The sequence below is a fragment of the Carex rostrata genome, chromosome 13 (assembly GCF_964058835.1).
Source record: "Carex rostrata chromosome 13, lpCarRost1.2, whole genome shotgun sequence".
NCBI lineage: Eukaryota > Viridiplantae > Streptophyta > Magnoliopsida > Poales > Cyperaceae > Carex > Carex rostrata.
The window spans coordinates 6,357,356-6,373,555 of NC_135930.1; the positions used below are offsets into that span (position 1 = coordinate 6,357,356).

Consider the following 16,200-nt stretch of genomic DNA (forward strand, 5'->3'; position numbering starts at 1 on the left):
GTATATTAATATAATAATATAATATATATAAAATCATAATATAATATAATATAATATAATATAATATAATATAATAATATAATATAATATAATATAATATAATATAATATAATAATATAATATAATATAATAATATAATATAATATAATATAATATAATATAATGTAACTTTGCAGAATTTTCTCGGACGGGCTTGACAACCCCGTCCCGATTTTTTTTTTTTTTTTTTTTGCGATTTCTCGGACGGGCTTGACAAACCCGTCCAGCTTTTTTTTTTTTTTTTTTTTTTCTTTTTTCGCGCGGTGCGTTTTTGTCGTTATTGAATTATGTGGGACGGGTTGGACTTCCCCGTCCAAGCTTTTTTTTTTCGGTTAGTTTGGTTTTAGTTTAGTTGGTTAGTTTGGTTAATTGTTTGTTAACCGGACGGGTTCAGTTGGTCCGTCCGCAGGGACGGGTTGTATTACCCCGTTCTTCTTAGTTTTAAAAAAAAAATGCAAACGGTATTGAATCTCGATATTTTAATAATTTATTTTCTATTAATAAAAAATTCGGTTATTCCTCCATGTTGTCAGACAAATCTTATTAAATGTACGTGCACCCGGAGCACGAGAGTAAATGACGTTTTTTTTTTTAACTGAAACCGGGGTCCACGCAAAGTTTCCGTTTCACCTTTCTTCCGAGTAGCTGAAGGGTCCCAAAATCTCACTTTATAACTCGCGCCTCGATTTTAATTCCACCTCAGTTTCATTCTAGCGAGTCTCATCGGCTCCATTCCACCTCAGTCTCTACCTGTTTCTCCACCTTGATTTCTACAGAAGATGTGGAACGACAACGAGGAGGAAGAAGAAACAGACAAAGTATACATAGGAGCCCATGAAGAAGAGGAAATAGGTGAGCGTGACGAGCGGCGGTCTCTCATGGACACCATCTTTTCTTGGTCGATAGAAGAAATAGTGAACAGAGATCTATATCGAGGCGAGGTATCACTGTATCAGTACTATCTCTTCTACATTGAGCGATTTCTTACTTTTTCTACATGAAATGCTTAAACGTTGAGTTATTATTGATTTACGCTCTATTCAAGTGAACTCGGGATTCAAACTATTTTAACCAGGTGTTTTTCAATTGGGGATTTATAGTTCAGTAAGGTGAGGCAAAGAATATTCTTCAAACTTGGATATTTTAGCCAATTTTAAGACTAACAGGTCATTTGAATTATTTATGAGCACTGCTTAAAATCTCTTAATGATTCCCTGTTCATTATCAGTAATAATAGTGTGCTTATTGACTGACTGACTGTAGTAGTCAGTTTATTCAGGGGAAAAAAGAAGCTACAGATAGTTGATCAATGAAACTCTGGTATCATGCTACTTACCGGTTTTTATCAGGAGTGAAAGTTCATGAATCGAAATGAAACAATGTATACTTACAAGATTCAAATGTAAAATAGTAGGCTCACACCGAAGTCATCCTTATTTGAAACAATTACAGTAATTATTCCTTAAATCCATGCATTGATGTCAAATCAAACCTTTAATTTCGTTCTCCAATATAATAATGTTGTTTTAAATGCAGGTACCTACAATACCAAAGTCATTCTCGTCTTCAAAGCAGTACATAAATTCGTTCTTCCCTCCTCTTATAGAAGAAGTGCATGCTGGCATCTCATGTAGTTTAGAGGCGGTGTCTCAGGCAGCTATTGCTTGTGTATCGGATTCGGGGATCCAGAAGAGCAGATGTGAGAAGAATAAGAAATCAGTGCTATACGAAATGTCAATTAACAAATCAGCGTACACACCAAAGCCCGCTGACATCATTCTAATTTCTGAGAGTATTCAACCCAAGAATCAATTTCAGATAAGGAAGAATGCGGGCTCATGCACACTTGGTTGGGTCATCAAGGTCAAAAGAGGAAATATTTTACATGTCAGGGCTTCAAAAAGAATTTGACAAATAAGGAAGCTGTGTTGCCTGATCAGGCGGTTGAAGTCAAAGAGTGGAGCGACTCCTGTAGTGAAGAAGCAGCTGAAGAATTTAATGTTGTGGTAAATGACGACAATCAGAAGAAGCCAAAGGAAAGTGAAGATGCAGGCAATTTGCGTAAGTTTTATGTGGTGTTTCTATTGAATGCGACGACTTATGAGCGCACTTGGGAAGTACTTCGTACAGGCCTTACAAAGGGCTCGAAAATTATTCGGAGCATTTTGGGTCCTACAGTGAGTTTCTCTTGAGCTATTCTATTATGTAATGATCTATTTTTCCATTGTTTTTCTAGAAGATTCACTCAAATAAAATTTTTTGTGTTAGGAATTTGATGGATGTGAAATCTGTTCAGAAGATACCTATACAAATGCACAAGAAGAAATATGTCATTTTAATCTTAATGCGTCACAGTCCAAAGCCGCAACAAGCTGTATTTCGGCAAGCAACTGTTCACATACATCCTCGGTAGAGCTTGTGTGGGGCCCACCTGGTACTGGAAAAACAAGAACAATTGGTACTGTTCTAAAAGTTCTACTCGGAAAGAGATGCAGAACACTTACCTGTGCGCCAACCAACACTGCTATCATGCAAGTTGCCTCCCATCTTCTCTCGTTAGTCAAAAACTCGCAAAGATGTGACACATGTTACCTAGGTGATGTGGTTTTGTTCGGTAACAAAGACCGACTGAAGGTTGATGAAGAGTTATCATCAATTTACTTAGATGATCGTGTGAAGAGGTTAATGGGGTTTTTTCATTCACAGACTGAGTTGAAAGATAAAGTGGGTGGCATGATTCAATTCCTCTCAAACCAACCGCCTCTGTACAGCACCTTCTTGATAGACAAGAGAAGAACCAACAACTTTAGCTTGACTTTCAGGGAGTTTCTGATTGACCGGATTGATTCTAAGGCGAGAGACTTGAAGAGTTATCTTTCTATGTTGAGGATTGAATTGCCAAGTAGTTTGTTTAAAAAGGAAAATGGGTTTCATGACCTAGATTGTGCCAAAAATATGGTCGATAAAATTGAGGATTTACTTCGTGTGGAGTCCCTCTCTGTCGAGGATTTGAGAGAGGCTTTTGAGAAATCCAATGTGGTTGAAGGGCTGGATGTTGATTGGTCAAGTTCTAAGTTAATCCTGTTGAAGAAGAAGATATGCATTTGCCTCCAGAGCTTAAAGAATGTTTTCAATAGGAACCCACAATTTGTCGACCTTGATGAGCGGTCGATCAGGAAATATTGCATAGAAGAGGCAAAGTTATTATTCTGCACAGTTGCTTCAGCTTATGAACTGCATAATAGAATAATGGATCCAATTACGATGCTGGTTATAGATGAGGCTGCACAGTTGAAGGAATGTGAGTCCCTCATCCCTCTCCTGGTCAACAATATACGCCATGCCTTCTTAATTGGAGATGAGAATCAGCTAGCTGCCATGGTGAAAAGTCAGGTGGCTTTTATTTACTTGGTATTTGAAACAGTCACCTAAGTGATAAAATTTAGTTCCTAGTAATGTTTTGGAGTTTGTTTTGCTTTTGTTTGATATTCATTTAAGCATCGATTCTGTTATTGAGAACAAACTAGACCAAAGGTTGTGCACCGAAAACAAAGTAGACCAAAAAAAAGCATCTAATGTTGGTAATAAACTCTTATATCCAAGTGTATTTGCTTAATTTTTAGAATTTCTAGATGTTTGAGATTTTTGGTTTCTCACAATGGATAACTGTAACTTTTCCAAACTACTGTTCTCAACAGATCTCTGAAAAAGCTGCTTTTGGAAGGAGCCTCTTTGAGAGGCTCATCTTGATAGGCCATAGGAAGCACCTGCTTAATGTTCAATATAGAATGCACCCACGCATCCATAAGTTTCCAAACAGGAAGTTCTATTCAGCTCGAATTTTAGATGGACCCAATGTCAGGCATGAGAGCTATTCTAGGAGTTACCTCAAAGAGCCAATGTATGGTGCTTACTCATTCATTGATATAGTGAATGATAAGGAGACCTCTGACCAGCTCGGGCAGAGCTGCAGGAATTTGGTTGAGGTTGCAGCTGTCCATCATATCATCAAACTTCTCGTGGAAGGTAAAGCAGCTACATATACATTTATATTTTATCCATACAAATATAATCCTAAGAGTTTGCTGGCTATTTATATTAGCTTTTAGGGTTGCAACTTTTGAATTTTGTTATAGTTTTAATGGATTGTGTGCACCATTTCCACCTTGCTGTAAGTTAATTGCAGTAAAACAAGTTTCTAATGTAACTAAGTAGAATAATTAATAGGATTAAAATAAAATTGGCAATGGTACTTGACGGATGTGCTATCTCTTTCTAATTCGCTAGCTTATCGATCATCATGTACCATTAAATTAAGATTATTATGCAAGACCCTGTGTTACTTTTGGAGGATCTTTACAGGGGCACACACTCTGAAAAATGCCAACTAATAATGCTTTGTAAATTTGACAGCATCTGAGACTTCTGGGAAACATGTAAATGTCGGTGTAATATCCCCTTACGCGGCACAAGTAAAAGCAATCCAGGGGAGACTTGAAAGATATTTGAAGCATGAGTTCCTTACTGTGAAGGTAAGGTCTATAGATGGTTTCCAAGGTGGAGAAGCTGATGTGATTTTGATGTCCACTGTCAGGTCAAATAGAGATGGTACCATCGGCTTTCTGTCTGATAAACGAAGGATCAATGTGGCCTTGACTAGGGCAAAGTATGTTCCTTCTTGCTGTTTGGTTTTACTGACTAAATTGTCAACCAATTCTAGTTAGAAATAACACTGTTATTACCACGTGTCAGTCTTGCATGATACATATAATTCACAGATCAAAAGGGAACTATAACAACAGTTATAACTCTGTGAGATTAATCTCTGTGTATTATGTATAATGATTTTACAGCATGCCTTAGAAATATGTGTAAATTGTGCAAATGTCATGCACAATTCCAAGCAACAATATCATGAGCGATTTTCATTTACACTTTTTGTACTCCATTATATGGTGGACCAGAGACCATAGTGAAGCTTATGTTTTTTTGTGACACAGATAGCATGTTTTTGCTTGTATTGAGAAAGTAAACTGCTGAAGTTATGTTTAAGTGTAGCTGGCTTATTCTTGTAGGCACTGCCTTTGGATTCTAGGAAATGGTTCGACTCTACAAAAAAGCAATTCTGTTTGGAAAGATCTAGTCCTAGATGCAAAAAACCGAGGATGCTTCTATGCCTATGATGATGCGAGTCTTGAAAAGATGATAAAAAGTTCCATTGAAGAACTTGAAAAATCTAGAAGAACATTCAACCGAGACGATCTTTTGGTATACGTCTTTCTTAAGGTTTAGATTACAGCTTTAGCAACCTTATTAAAGCATTCAGCCTTGGATATGTGTATTGCAATAATCAGTATTAACCCTGTATTTTTCTAATACCAGCAAGTGATCTTTCTGGTCCCTTTGTTTTGCTTTTGTTGAAACTCACTAGTCCACTCTGTACCATTAATGGTACGGTCATGCATGGAATATATGTATGGATTTTTACTACAACTCAGTCGCGACCTATGATGATATAATATCACAGTAATCTGTCTGCTCCTTTTGCATACAGATTGTGATTTTTTACATAAATGGTCACCTTTCAATTTATAATTTCTACATTGGTAGTCCTCATTTCGATGCAACTAAACTATAGTTTTTAAATCAACAGGACAACCCATGTGAAGAAAAGGCAGGTGAGACAACATCATCCCCTGAAGAGACCCTCTCTCATGCTGTTTCCAAGACCCAACCTCCAGTAAATAATTTATGGTCCCCTCAAGAAACTGCAGTCCATCAAAATCTGCAATTATTGGAAGAAGCCTCAAATGGCGAAGGTCCTGAGTCTTCTAACTTGAGAGAATCTACCAATGAGATTCCTGCATGGTTTTTACCTTTTATGGGTAGCAAATCCCTCCAACAAAGAGCTGATAGTACTTTATCAGCACAACCAATCCAACCTGTGCAAATGAACATCCCCCACTACCAAAGCAACCAGTGGCAGAGACCCAGCAATAGCCACCAGTGGCAGAGGCACAGTTATCCTAGCGAATCCTTGCATGAAATTCAGATAGGTGAGAAAAGGTCAGCGGATAGAAACTGGGGTAGTTTGGATGAGGTGGGCTCACAGAGGAGTGATGGTAATGAGAGACAGGTGGCACAACATGATTGGGCCAGAAGCCAGTGTGGTCATTGGAGCAAAAGAGAAGCACCAAGGAGAGGAGAGGCACTAGAAGGTTGTGCTGGTACCCATGACAGAACATCGTGGAACAATCATTGGAGGGGAGCACCAAGGAGAGAGTTGAAGAGGGAAGACAGGAACTTTGATCGAGTTGGTAGTGACTGGAGAAATGACACATCCCCTAGTGAGATCAAGAGAGCACGTGGAAAAGAATGATGAGGAGGTTGTGTAGTCTCTAAAATTTATTTATTTTTCTTTTCTCCTCCGCCACTTGCATCCCCTCTCTTCTTACTTGCTTAGAAGCTAAAACTTAGTGCCTACTTTGAACCCTCTGTCAATATCATTTCTCCCAATTTTTTCTATCTTCTCCTACTTTCCTAGATTGAGAGAGACATTGTGAAACTTACAGCCGATTTGATCTGGGGAAAAGCCCCCATTTCTTTAACACAACTAAAGAGCACGAGCTCGACCTCTGTTTTTCTCTTTCCTTCTTTCTATTTTTCTTTTCTTGCTCTGTTTTGATGAATTAATTTTCTAATATAGTTTTATTTATTCAATTTTGGATGTAGGAATGATGATCTTTTCCTAGGTTCGGTAAATGGCAAGATATATTAGTGATGAAAGGATATCATTTTAGTGTTTCATGGCATAACTTTGTTTCTTGTACCTTTTATTAAAATTCAATGAGGTACATGCCTGCTGCAGAGACTGTAGATTTAGGTACCGAGGTTTCTAAGCCACGATGGATGTTTTATGTTTGGTTAAGTTAATTACTAATTTTCTTTACTTATTTGGTTATCTGATGGTGAGGGTATCATGATTATCTTTGATTTTAATCAAGGAGAATGGTGTCGCTCAATCCGGGAAAATTGTTCAAGTATTGTTCAATGTGCTGGTACGATTGACGTATGACAAAATATGAATCTTATATATTTGTTGAGTGAATTTTGCATAAATTTTAAAGCAAAAAATGAGGGACCCTGTACTAGGTGAGGTGAAATTTGAAGAGTGAGAATTAGCATCCTTTTAATTAAATATTAATTGATGACTTCAGATAATTACAGATTAGATCAGATTCAGTAAAGGGGAGAACTGAAATGATTCTTTCTCTGGACGGATAATTACAGAGTTTTAGTTTTTATGCGAATGCAGATAATCTTGCCGAATTTTTTATTAATAGAAATAAAATAAAAAAATATCGAAAAACGGGATTACTTTTGATTATTTTCGAAATATAGGTATAACGGGTTTACACAACCCGTCCCACCGGACGGGTCTAATTATCCCGTCCAGATTACATTCCGTTAATCTCTCCCCTTACTTAAATTTGCGCAAAAAAAAAAAAAAAAAATCGGACGGTACTACACAACCCGTCTTGTTTTTAAAAAAAAAAAAAAAAAACAAATACCCGGACGGTGCTACACAACCCGTCCCGGGTTTTAAAAAAAAAAAAAAATGTCGGACGGGTTAAGTAATCCCGTCCGACAAATTTATTTATTTAATGTTTAAAACCTAATGGGTTCAGTTTATTCTTCTTTATATGTGCATTGGTTAATTTTCGACACTTATCCTGCCTTATATGTTATACTTCCTATAGGATCTTTTGTCCTTGAAGGAAGGTGGCCGTGGTGCTTCCAAAGAGTTCACTGAAAAGCTGGCTTCACTTCTAGAAGCTACCCCAACTCGGTAATAACGAATTGGAGAAGAGCATATGCGGAGTATGGCATTTGACACTGCTTTACAATTATTTCAAAGCATTTTTGTCTTTTGATTAAATATTAGAATGGGACTTGTAATGAACATCTGTTGGATCCCTTGTGTACAATTATCTCAGCTGGTGGAGAGCACATGCAAGGAGATGTTGGCTGGATTACATATAAAAGCATTTAATGAGAGTAAACAAGAGATTGCAAATCAATTGAGCAAAGCGGAGGACCCTACATCTGCAATCCACGATGCAGTCAAAGGTTGTATGACAAAATTTGTTGAATCATGTGAAGGTAATATATATATTTCTCATTGAACTGTAAGATAATATATTTAAGTTTAATAAATCTTGACCATTACCTAAGAGTTGCAATAGTGCACCAAAAGTCGAGGAACAATAATAATCCAGATAAGTATTGAAGCAGCTGAGAAAGCACTTCTTATCGTTGCACTTTGGCACGGGAAAAGGTCGAAAGGTGAAGCACAAACACTCGGATCGGATTCAGGTACGCATAATGGAAAGGGTTGTTAGCTAATGTTAGCTCGCCGTTACTAAATCAGTTCGACAATTGTGTACATTAATGATATAGGATTGGTGCAAGTTGGGTGTGTTGATATCTCAGTAGTGTTATCAATTTGTCGGACGGGATTACTTAACCCGGCCGACATTTTTTTTTTTTTTTTAAAACCCGGGACGGGTTGTGTAGCACCGTCCGGGTATTTGTTTTTGTTTTTTTTTAAAAAAACCAAGACGGGTTGTGTAGTACTGTCCGATTTTTTTTTTTTTTTTTTGCGCAAATTTAAGTAAGGGGAGGGATTAACGGAATGTAATCTGGACGGGATAATTAGACCCGTCCAGTGGGACGGGTTGTGTAAACCCGTTATACCTATATTTCGAGAATAATCAAAAGTAATCCCGTTTTTTGATATTTTTTTTATTTTATTTCTATTAATAAAAAATTCGGGATAATCTTGTAGCGCGATAATGCTTTTCTAACTATCTAAAAAAATAATAAAAGTTGTAAATTTTGATTTTCAAAAAAAGAATTTTGTTGTAAATTTTTTGGTCCACCTCTAATTGAAAGTCTTCACTCTGCTTCTTCTTATGGATGGCCTTTTACTGTTGATGAAGATATCAATGGACATCCTTAGAGAGAGACATATCAACAGTAAGTGCCATGCTATGACTTACCGCTTTTCAATGTGTATAACGACGACATTGGCTTTGATCCAGAAAAGATACAAGGAGCATTATATAAAAATAAGTTGTATATGCGAGCGCGCTTGATTTAGAGGAATTGGAGATGCGTATGTAAGAGAAATTCGTATCCTCTGCATTAATTGACTCAAAATAAATCTTTTGAGTTAATGAATCTCGACCATCTAATATTTTTAAGATCCGTACAAACTAGATCTGCACTAATATTAAAGAGTCCCTATGTTTTAGATAGAAATCGAATTAACTCCGTTTAAAATCAGACAATTGAGATTCATTAACTCAAAAGATTCCCTTTTGAGTTAATGCAGAGGATACACATTCATGTAAGAGTGTGACGATATTGACAATGGCCATCGTAAACCAATTTTCTGCTAGTTGTTAGCAAAGACAGAACTAAAAAAAAATGATATTGAGGATGCTGATCAATAAGTTATTGTAATGGTTTTATTTTACAAGAAATATGGTACTTATAAAAATTATAATTATAATAATAAATAAAGACCAAAACTGTTATTTTTTAATTCATAGTGCGACTTAGTCATTTCTAATTAGACTTTAGATCTGTTCCCCGATTGCCAGTTGAACACCATCAACTTTGATTTGCTACAATCAACGACATGAACTACATAGCTATAATTTATGAATCTTGTATTTCATATTCAGATTCACATTAATTGAACCTTCTGTGTGCTCATGCACGGTTTATCTAATGTTTTTTTTTATTATTATTATAAAAATTGTCTGTTTTAAGTTGAATAGCTTAATTATGTAAAGAGACGATTAATTTATCTGAAGTGCAAATATTTTGTAGAGTGAGATCATCTAGGTGGATCATAATTTTATAAAAAAAACGAGTGAAAACAATTTGAAAAGAAAATAGGAAAATGCAAAAAAAAAAAAAAAGGAGAAATGGAGGTATCCGAAGTTAGCTGAAATGGAGAATAAGAGAAACAAAAAAGGGGATCACAGATTTGAGGCAAAGCGAAGCACCCGAAAATAAATAAAGAAAATCAAGGAAAAGGAACTATTTGGACAAAAAAAAAAAATTCAAAATCTAAGAGAACTATTATGATTTATAACGTTCAGATAATCTATCTCGTTAACTCTATAACATTCAGATTCTATCAACGTTATAGACCATAATGTTCAAACTCCATACGTTAGGAGTAGCGACCAAAGAGCAATTTAATACTATTTAATAGTTTATATTTTATACTAGCATGCATTATTTCATATTGATTCCCACGACAACATACATTATTAATTATTTCATACTAGCAATTTGTTTGATTCATCATTCATCTTTACTTTATATCGATTCCCAAGACAACATATTGGTCATTATTTCTTCTTAGATTTTCTATTCTTTCTCAAAAGAAATTAGCATTGGCTCTGGACGTAATGATCCAAAACGTTCAGATAGCTTTTATTACGAAAATGGATTTTTTTTTATTTTTTTTTTCTGTTTTAGTTAGTTAGGGGGATTTAATGGGATAGATTATCTGAAAGTTATGATTTATAACATTTACTGGACGTTATAAATCATAACAGTTTTCTTAGGTTTTGAATTTTTTTCCAAAATCATTCATTCTTTTGATATTTTTTTATTTTATTTTTCTATTAATAAAAAAATTAGGCGAAGCACGGGTGGCAATAAGCCAATCTCGAGCGTAGCTAAACCCAGCTCATAATCAGATTGTAGGAACTGAACCGGAAAACCTTAGTCGGCTTATTGCATTCAGGTTTTGTCACCGGAAAGCCTAGATGAAAATAAAAATACAGCTACATCGACACTCCCATACTTTGATCTGCATCTAGACTTTGTCACTGGAAAGCCTTCTGCACATAAAGATGAGTTATAAGAGAAAGAAATACAATGACTGACTCTTCCATATAGCACGTGATGCACAATTTACACTACCATATAGCACAATTGAAGTAATGTACTCTTTATATATAGACTCCTCTTTAGCTATTAAGAAAAAGTCATAAAGTTTAGTGGTGGCAAATATCATAACTAATATTTGAAAACAAACATAATTGTAGACTCTCTTTAGATTTCTCGTTTCATTTTCGAAATATGTAGTATGTCTCTCAGTTTGAGCATGATTATTTCTAACTTAATACGAGGCAGCAAAAATCACAACTGATATGCACACAAAATCTCAGTTTGAGCATGTTTATAACATTTGATGTACATCGGACGTTCTATTTTTACCCTTCGTTTCTGAACTATATATCCTCTCTATTCACACCAACTGCATTATGAAAAGTAAAAATTACAGAATGAATTCTGATATATATAAATTACAGAACATTGCTCATATTGTCAAAGAGGTTGCTGGTTATTTATCATTGAAGGTTGTATAAGTATAAATTATTGACATGCATGTCAAATACTGCTAATAAATTTTATATATAATTTATTATGCAAAGTCTGTCAAGTAATAATATTTTTTAACAGTACTCTAAAAGATCAAATGCTATGTTTGAAGATCAAAACATTATTTATATTATAAATTAGAAGTTGGGAAGGCAACGAAATCACAAGAAAATATTGTTCTAAATTCACAGTATAAAATACAGTAAATTAGTAAGTTTTTCCAAATTCACAAGAAAGTTGTTAACCTTAAAAGAGGGGGTGACTGGGTGAGACATTGAGGGGCGCGGTCGGATGCGAGGACACTGGGAGAGTCGGGTGCGATACCTGGTTCTCTACCACTCGCATAGAGAGACAAGTTTTGAAGGCAAGAAGTGGGTTCCCTCTCACCTCTATACCGTATATAATGTTTCTTTCTCTCAACTCTATACTTTTTTGAGTTTTTCTGAGCTAGGTGAGGAACCAAAGCGTGAAACATTAATTATTCAATTTATTTCCATTTATGTAACATAGTGAAGAAGTGGGTTCCAGTGTCATGATTACAACTCTTGAGGAACAACGTGCCATCAAATAATGAACCATCAAAGAACTAAAGAAGGCTCACCAACCTCAGAAAAAGAATGATAAATTAAATAAATATAAAAAAAAATGGTGTTCTGCGCAGATTACGCAGAAATGTAGAAATAGAATTTTGAAAAAAGTGCCGGTAAGATCACAATTTAAAAAAATTAAGATGGTAACTAAAGAAATTTCGGAGGTAGAGGAAACCTAGGTACACATTATCCTAATTTTTGCATATTTTTTGAGTAATGGTAAAAAAGATAAAAGATACATGAACAGTATTCATCTGAAATTTTGAACGAGCTGAAATTGCATGCAAAGTATAATTTTAAAATTTTAATAGGTTTGGCTTTGAATCAAATCTTGAATTCTCTGCTGTTTGTAGGCCAATCAACAGAGGATCATTTCCAACTGGTTTCAACTTTCAAGTCCATCTTATAATCTTATATATATTAAATTTACAAAATGACACCGTTTTGAAAAAGGCTGAAAACAGTTTACGAAAATAAAGAAAACCAAACAAATTAATTTTGTGATGGAAATATGTCTTAAAAACAATAACCACATTGTAGACAAGAAAATTTGATTAATTTTTATATAAAGCACACTCATTTTGGTGAAAAATTCAATCAGATATGAAGGAAATAAGAAAAAAAAAAAAAAAAAACGTGATCATACAATGCGGATCATGATACCACAGCACGTATCTTGATGGGATCAAAATGCAAAACCTTTTGTCAGGATAGTTGGGCCCGAACCTGGCCTGTTCGAAGGCCCAAAGAAGTAATCATCATGTTGAATTCAAAAGCCCATAATGAGAGTAAAATAAGGCCCAGAAGGATTTCAAGATAAATTCAAAGTCCAAAAGAGAATGATGAAAGAATGTAAACGAAGTAAATAAAAGCACAGAACCGAGAAGGAACTATGCACAAATGACCCTGCTAATTCGGAAATCTTAAGCAGAGTTCAGGAATCTTCTGAAAGAAGACTTTGCGGTTTCAGGAATTCACAATCAGGTTTTTTGGGTATGGAAAATTTCCCAATCCACCTTGAAAAATCCTGAAACGTACTCAAATCACGAAATCTTTATAGAAGCCCCTGGAAACTCTGAAAATTATAGAAATACCACCAAAAGCTCCAGAAATTAAAAAAACTAGAACCAACAATAACCAAACAAAAATATCAAAGGTGGATTATGAAACAAATTTTGAAGAAATAGAAGATTAATTAGGAATTTATTTTCAAAATATAAATATATTCGAGGATATGAGAAAATATTTTTCTGGATGAGAGATTATTTATATGGTAGACATTCTTGTTGACATGTCTTAATCGCATGGTTGACTTCTCGTCCTGATATAACACTATTATCTGGTCAATTTAATTAATTGTTCAAACAGTCGCTAATACGACATAATCAGCGCTTTTGTACATCATTTTTTTTGTTTATAAGGATTCTGTATTAGTCTAACCTTATTCCAATCGAGCTATAACTTCTATAAGAGGTACAACTGTACTGTAATCAATTGGGCGGTACAACTGGTATTGGGAACTATCCTATCAGGGTCTACTAGAAAAATAAAAAAATAAAAAAAATAGAAGCAATTCCTCAGCTTGCATATATTGCAGTGAGGTGTAACCGGAAAGATTAGAGATAAATTTTCAAGGAAAGATAAGAAAGTAGAACTTAACAGCTTTAACAAATTAAACAATGTGTCAGGCGAGAATTCCCTTCCGCCTCTCTATCTTCTCCATTTCGTCCGTTCTCTGCTCAGGACCCACTCTTCAATGATAGTGGCAACTTTACACACAATCTAAAAGTTCAACATTGTATGTAACTAGGTGCGTTGTTGCGGCTTCGCTGCAACATTTTTTTCTTGTGTATTTTGACGTACAAGGATGAAATTAAACTACAATTGAAAATAATTGTTTGTTTTTTGTTGAAACAACAATTGAAAATAAGATTAAATGACAAAGGAACCTATTGTAATAAATGTTAGTTGAATTTCAAACCAAAGTCATAGTACTGTACCAGCACATACATGCAAGCTTAAAAATATTTGTCTATAATTCATGTTAGAGTCAGAAAAAGCTTATTAAGGCCTATAGATGCAAATCATGGGAAAAAGATAAACGACCAGTATCACTACTAGATCTGACCAACTCGGTACCAAAAACTAACAATAGACTTTAGTTATCTAGCTGTAAGACCTAGAGTCAGTTAATTACCAAAAATAGAGTACCTTCTCGATGTCACATAACTTGCAAAGCCTTTCTATGAAACCTAACTCTATAGTATTCTAATAAAATTGTTCTCGCCTCTTTCAGCAGCCACCCTCTCAGAGAGCTATGGCAGAGATTCGCCGTGGTTGGGTGTAGTTGCATGTGCGCACCCCCCCCCCCCCCCCCCTCCCCCAATAGCTTCTTTCTTATATTCTAGAATGTATTGCGGGATTTGCATTGTCTTACCACAACTTGTTTCGCCTGAAATTACAACAACCTGTTCATCCAACAACCAAAAACAAAACTGCTTTAATCATTCCCCTCCTTTGTCAAGTTTGAGTTTTCTCATTTACAAAAAGTAAAACATAAATAATAATTGAAAATAAATTGAAGAACTGATTTTTGAGATATTTCGACTTCTGCAGAATTCTAGTATTTTTTGACCTTCAGATGATTCCTACACAGTAGCATATATGTATTTACATTTGACATAGTACAACTATAAGCACGTTGAAACATCATTTAAAACTTTCGAATATTCTCATCTAGCTCAAGTAATTTGGTCATCTATTTTATCAATTTTTTGTATTCAAAATATTTAAAAAAAAAAACTCTATGGTTCCTTCCCATTTTATCCATTCAAATTGGATAGAAAATTTTGGATTTAATTTTGTTTTTTGTTTCCATTTTGATTCAAAGGAAAGGTACGTGGAACGTCAACAATTCACTATGAACAACTTTTAAAAAATTACGCAGTATAATTGAATTCAATGTACCTTTTTCAAATATGTATTCAGCTAATTAAAAAAAGTTTTTGTTATTTTTTTATGATAGTACTGATTTTCTTTATAATTATAAAAATATTTTTTTTATTTTTATTATATATATGAATCCAAATTACACATAAATCCTAGAAAAACGTATATACCAACCAAGTCCGTTGCTGGTTGCGGATATTTAAGCTTTTTCTAAGAATTTTCTCAATGACTGTGCTTGGACGGGCCACGTCAGACTGCTGATCGAGAGTCTAGTCAGAACCAAAGCTGTCGAAACTGCTCGACCTAGAGAATGCGAGCCTCAGTAAAAAACCTTTTGTGCTTCATTTTCTCTGCAAGTGATCCCCTAGTAGATTGTCCACCTCTCTTTGCAAATCAAATGGTATCGAGTCTATCGACACCGAGACATCATCAAATTAATTGAAAATTACCATTTTGCCATCCAGTTCAGATATTCTGATATTGCAATTGCCTCCTCAAAAGATCAATAGTAACACATGCTCAAAATAATAAGGTGCTAATCAATATCCAAAATTTTCAGAAAAAAAAAATCATAATAATGCCCCTAAAAGTCCCCAAATATAATCCGTATTCCCAAAAATAACAACATAGACTATGATTAATTTATAACTTTAAATTTAATGGTATAAAAGGTGTAGGTAAAATCACACCAATGCCACTCACGCTAAAGGCAATTTGAAAGTTATAAAAAGTACAATACCTCTCTTAAAGGTTTTTTATCATTGAGATCCGGTCAGTAATTGGGAAGTGGTACTTACTAACACAACCACTCTTTCATAGGGACGGTTGAAAATTCAAAAGCAATATAATATGGAATTAAAAATTTTGACACTTAGTTAAAAGAGAATATCACTTTGACATGAAATATTTTATCATCTCTTAGTTGACTCGTATTACTTTACATAAGACATGTCATACACTCGGGTCGATAGAGAACATTTGTGCTAGAAGGGGAAACTTCGAGTCTTGCGATTTTTGAAGAAGATGCACTAACTAGGGCTGGCAAGAAAGATCGTGGCTCGTAGCCCGCTTGGTATTAGCTCGTGACTTGATCGGTAACAACTCGTCCGTTAGTGGGCCGAGTTAAAAATAGCTCGCTTGCCACATACTC

The 16,200-nt window shown here is 34.9% G+C and overlaps 2 protein-coding genes across 2 annotated transcripts; both read left to right on the plus strand.

The window, feature by feature from the left end:
* Positions 1–774: 774 nt before the first annotated feature.
* On the plus strand, positions 775–1,950 carry LOC144563886 (uncharacterized). Its single transcript, XM_078313353.1, has 2 exons — positions 775–980; positions 1,576–1,950. Exons 1-2 carry the CDS (start codon positions 819–821, stop codon positions 1,948–1,950), a joined length of 537 nt encoding a protein of 178 aa, XP_078169479.1. The 5' UTR covers positions 775–818.
* A 2-nt stretch (positions 1,951–1,952) lies between these two features.
* LOC144564499 (helicase SEN1-like) lies at positions 1,953–6,457 on the plus strand (the record flags this gene model as incomplete). Its single annotated transcript, XM_078314096.1, has 6 exons — positions 1,953–2,216; positions 2,308–3,432; positions 3,738–4,065; positions 4,453–4,705; positions 5,115–5,307; positions 5,693–6,457. Coding segments are annotated over 6 exons (2,889 nt in total), but the record flags the coding sequence as incomplete, so codon positions are not given.
* Between the last annotated feature and the right edge of the window lie 9,743 nt (positions 6,458–16,200).